The sequence below is a fragment of the Miscanthus floridulus genome, chromosome 9, assembly GCF_019320115.1.
Source record: "Miscanthus floridulus cultivar M001 chromosome 9, ASM1932011v1, whole genome shotgun sequence".
NCBI classification, from domain to species: domain Eukaryota; kingdom Viridiplantae; phylum Streptophyta; class Magnoliopsida; order Poales; family Poaceae; genus Miscanthus; species Miscanthus floridulus.
Window position 1 is genome coordinate 18,476,419 of NC_089588.1, and position 5,286 is coordinate 18,481,704.

Here is a 5,286-nt window from a genome sequence, read left to right on the forward strand (position 1 = left end):
CAGGGAATGGAAAACAAAATTCTGATCCCTTCGTCTGTTGTTCCCAATGCCTATTACCTTGGACCCATGGGAGATATTAATCCTTTGGACTTTATCAACCAAGAAACCAATCAAATTCCTTTCAGGCAGTCCTTGGTAGATCTATCTTCTTAGAACACCAAAAATCCCTTTAGGAATTGTCCCAAAATACATAAGGGATGGAGAGACTGGTTTCGAAGAGTGCCAGACAAAAAGGGCGAAGATTGGGAAGTTTACGATTTAAGCCAATGCCTAACACTTTCACTGTCTGGGATGGAAAGAAATGATTCACTCCCAATTGCCGCTTCTTACTTCTGGTCCAACACCTTGAATGCTTTTATCTTTGGTCATGGTCCGATGACTATCACCTTGACTAATGTTTATATGTTGACTGGCCTTAGAATAACGGGACCAATGCAGCCATATGAACTCTTAGGTGCTGGGTCAAAGAAACTAGCCAAAATATCAGACTGCATAGGATGGGCAGCTACATTTAGAACCACATTGAGAATGAATCGACTGTTAGCGAAAAAGAACATGTGACTTTTCTAAACATGTGGTTAGAAAGATTCATCTTCTATGGGTCAACTTGTGGTCCGACTTACAATCACAAACTCTTGGCAGATCATCTAGCAGTAGGCATTGAGATTCCTCTTGGAAAATATCTATTAGGATCAGCTTACCATTTAATGCACCAGGTGGCTGCTCAGCTGCTGAAGAATGAAGCAGTGCACACCATCAGCGGCCCTTGGTGGTTAATACAAATGCGGTTAAATTTGTATATGCATAAGATTGTGAAGCCAAATCTCTAGAATTTGAGCTTTCCTTCTTCGAACTTTGATGAGGATTACAAAGGTAAAGAAGGAAGAACCCACCAGTGTATGAACTATGATGAAGCTGCATCGGCCAAAACAATTGCTATCGATGTGGGCCACCTCTTCAAGAAGTTTTATAGTGGGTTCGATACAAATATTCTGACCTGGCTACCCTATGATGAAGATGAAAACAATGAGTTGGTCTTCTCATTCAAATTTTGATTTGAATTAGGCTGCTCAGACGAAATAGCAGCTGCAATCTTCAATTCTTTTATCAAACCTTGTGTTCTACCAGCCGAATTTCATCATGGCCGTGGTAAAATGTCCACCGGTTCTTTTCTTCCAGGCAACCTTCCAACCTATCAATTTTACAACCCTTCTTTTGTAGCTTGTCAGTTTGGTGTTGGTCAACTGCCCCTCGTCTGTTTTTCAAAGATATATTGAAACCGAGAGAAGGCATCAGTGAGGCAATGGAAGCTTCTATAGTTTTCCAGTTAGGATCAAATCTTCCTTCCCTCTATCTGCATGAATGGATCAGAGCCTCCTTCACTTTACATTTATATGATTCCTAGTGGAAAGAATGGCATTCCCACCTCTTCTGTAAGCCAGTCCATCCTAGCTGCATAGCTCTGGATGAAGATTTTGCTTCCGACAGTGAGGTAACTAGCTAACTCTTTTTCCTTCCATAAAGATCATCTACTAAAGTCCCTTTGTCAACTCATCTAACAGAACTCCCTTGTAGGATGTTGAATCCAATCCCCCCAATGTGGACAGAAAAGGGCATGTCATAGAATATTATCCACCATGTCTAATCTCAAGAATGGGATCAACTGCACCCACACTAGAGAAACTAATGAAAACCCAAGCTACCCCTATAATTGTATTGATTGATTGTGTGATATTTTACAATAATCGGGGTCCTAAGGGTTGGCGTGAAGCCGAAAAAGTAATTGTATTGATTGATTGTGTGATATTTTACAATAACCGGGGTCTAATATTTTATAATAACGTACGTCGACCTGGTATTCCCGTGGTCGTCGCGATGGAGAAGACAAAGATGACAGGTGGTGTCATCACGTTGCGAGAGAGGAGGGAGGAGAGGAGAGGTGACTGGCGGATGGGGCCATGGTGTCAGCGTGGGTGCAAGGAGACCAACGGGAGCGGGCTGCGCTGGGATGGGAGGTAGGCTGCTTCGCTAGCCAAGGAGAGGGAGAGAGAGAATTGAGCCCGTGACCAATTCCTATTTATGGAATACATTTTCTATTTCCCAGAAATAAACTAAGGCACTTTCAATTGATTTGAATTTGAATTCAAGGGAATTCGAAATGTGGTGGGCTTCGTAAATCAAGGGAGAGTCAAGGATGTTTTCAAGAGAAGGTCAAGGGAATTTGAAGGGAAAAGCCAAGGTGCCAAATAAATTCTAGGGCAAACATACAAGTATTCAAACAATCATGCCAAACATTTCAAGCATTCTAACCTAAATGGATATGGTGGACTTTTAATGTGGGGTTTTGGAAAGCATTTTTAAAATGGTTTTGTAGAAAATAAATGCTCAAGGTTTTAATTTGTTGTAAAGTTTTAAAAAGTTCAAATTTTTAGTGTTTTTTTATGATGCAAAACACAGGGTGTTACACCTCGCATGTTGTTGAGCGTACCATGTTGCTACGCGCCCGTGCCTGCCGCGTGCACGCGGGGACCACCTGCACCTGCTAATGTTGCAACATGAAGCACTTCTGCAACATACTTCTGAAACAGGTGAAACATTTACAACAAATCAACATATGTGTATAGCCACTGAAACATATGCAACATCCAGATGAAAATGCTTGCAACATACGTCCGAAACCGATGAAATATTTTGAATAGATGCTTGCAACATATGTGTATAGCCATTGAAACATATGCAACATCTGGATAAAACACTTGCAACATACGTATGAAACAAATTAAACATTTTGAATAAACGCTTACAACATATCTCTAAAACACTTACAACATACCTCTGAAACACATGCAACATGTGCAACATCCTAACCTACTTTTGTAACATCGATATAAAATACTTGCAACATATCTTTGAAACATCTGAAACACTTGAAACATGCATTTGCAACATATCCGGGTCCTCCTGCTGTGGTTTCTTCGGCCGACTGTGGGAAATGATGTCCCGGTCGGTGAAGACCTTCTCTCGGTGGCACAGGGGTGGTGGTGGCGCGGTGCATGGCGTGGCCACGATAGGTGAAAGCAGATTGGGGCACAGCGGTGGATGTCTGCAACAGTAAGGCAGATTGGGGCGGGGCGGCGTTACGCGGCGCTGGATGGGGCGCGTGGGGGGGGGGTTGCGGGTCTCGATGGCCAGGCATAGGATGGGGGCGCACACGGTGGCAAAGTGAGGTGGCCAGGTGCATGATGGTGGTGCGCGTGGGGATGGCCACAGCGGTGAGGCAGAGTAGGACGAGTGGAAGATATTTTTTTAGGGAGAGAGCACGTCCGGAGTGAGGCATGCTGCGTCGGGATGGGGCGGATGCCCGTGGCCAAGCATTATTGTTCTCGAGATAGGGTGGACACCCGTGGCCAAGCATTATCGTTCTCGTAATGACCAATTGTGGATACTTCATTTGGTAAAAAAGATAGATACATCCGGTGACCATTTTATCATTGTCCTTCCGATTCTACTGATACTGAATTGATGACTAGATTTTATGTTTTTTTGTGAGAATTTTCTAGGGCATATCTTTTTTTTCTAACGCCTTATGAGCATATAATTCGGTATAAAAACAAAGTCTGTCTACTACATAACCATGTGTTTTATGCACTTTCAACACATGATTTTTTTAGCACCATAGGATTAAGATCCAACAGTCTCTACCCTTCTTCTACCTCCGCTTTCAACCTTCTTCTACCTCCAGACAATCACAAATCACAGGATCACAGATCACAAGAAATATTTTTTTTCTATAGAAGGACAAATCACAGATCGCAGAGGTGTTTATGTGTTTGTTATGACATGTGGGCCCCAGACGTCATAGATACAAAAAAAAATCCTTGTGTTTTTTGGTGTTAAAACGCATGTGTGTTGTATAGCATTTTTTAAAAACAAACATTTCAAGATCCATTACTTTTTTTTTCTAGCGCCTTTTGAGCAAATACTTTTTTTTTTCTTATGAGCATGCTCTCGTTATTTATCCAGCCAAATATGCACGGGTTGACGCGCCAGTTGAAGCGTAACCTACCTATATGGGCTATATATGGCGCACGTCCTGCTCCTCCGAGGGCATCAACACATGGCGGCAAAGAGGGCACAAACAGCTACGCGCCAGCCATCCGGCGAGGCACTCGTGATGGAACCCATGCTTGCAGGGCATCACGCACAGGTCGTCGTCTACCGCGTAGTCCATCAAGCAAATAGGGCACTGGTTGTCCTCATCCTGGCCGGATCTCTTGTACTTTCGCTTCTCGAGTCCGGCGACCACCCCACAAGAAGCCGGGACGCCTCCTCCAAAGCCACGGCCGCCGTCGACGCCGTCGTTGTCGCGTTGATCTAACCACTCCGGTAGGGGAATCAGAACTTCAGCAGCTAAAGCCTGATAAAAAATCTGCTCCGCCTCGGCCAGCATGTCGTCGTCTTCATGGTGTTGATCTGAATCCTCCGGTAGGGGAGTCAGCGCTCCAGCGGCCACAGCCTGATCATAAATCCGCTCCAGGATGTCGCCGATGTCGTCATGTTCTGGGAGCCTCATGGCAAACTCCATTATCTGATCAAAGTACTCACCTGACAATCCACGCTGCAACATCTCCGCGACTTCCTCGAGGCTTGTTGCTTCATGCTCAAACGGCTCCAAGAGCTGGAGGTGACCACCGCCGGGGAGGGTGTCACCGTTGTCGCGTGGTGCCTGTGCCTCATGATCAGCATCAGCACTGCCGACGGCGCCGGCGAGCAGACGGGCACCCACAGCCGATGACGGAGTTGCATGACCATGCTCTTGGGCGGCGGCGCTTACTTCTCTCGACCGTGCTGTCAGCCGTTGCTGTAAAGCTTGGAGCAGTTGGGTCATGTCCACGTCGTCCATGCCTACCTGATCGTTTGCTCCAATAATCTAATGCGCGTGTTTTAGTTAGTAAGTACGCGGTACTATGCTTATAGTACGCCGCCTTCGTCTACGAGATTGGTCATTGCATTGGGCCGGCAATGCCTAAATTTATATGCTGTCCTCGCCTAATAATATCAGTACAAATCCCAGACGGATTCGAAATAGTTATGATCACACATGAATTCGAATACTACCCAGTCGGATAGACGTGAACTCAGCTTCTCGGTTACGATGGTCTCTTCTCGTGTTCTACTCCTGTTCCCCTGTCCGCATCACCTCATGACATCATCTTCTTACTTCCCGAGGAGTGCTTGATAACGAAAGTTAATTTTTAAGGAAATGCTTGATTAAGGGCATCTGGA

At 45.0% G+C, this 5,286-nt stretch overlaps 1 protein-coding gene across 1 annotated transcript; it reads right to left on the reverse strand.

Annotated features, from left to right (window-relative positions):
* Positions 1-4,075: 4,075 nt before the first annotated feature.
* Positions 4,076-4,903, reverse strand: LOC136479360 (uncharacterized). Its single transcript, XM_066477251.1, has one exon. The coding sequence runs from the start codon at positions 4,901-4,903 to the stop codon at positions 4,076-4,078; it is 828 nt and encodes a 275-aa protein (XP_066333348.1).
* Between the last annotated feature and the right edge of the window lie 383 nt (positions 4,904-5,286).

What these genes read in the sequence shown, in the direction of transcription:
- LOC136479360 (XM_066477251.1), bottom strand. Translation starts at nt 4,903, where the DNA reads ATGGACGACGTGGACATGACCCAACTGCTCCAAGCTTTACAGCAACGG.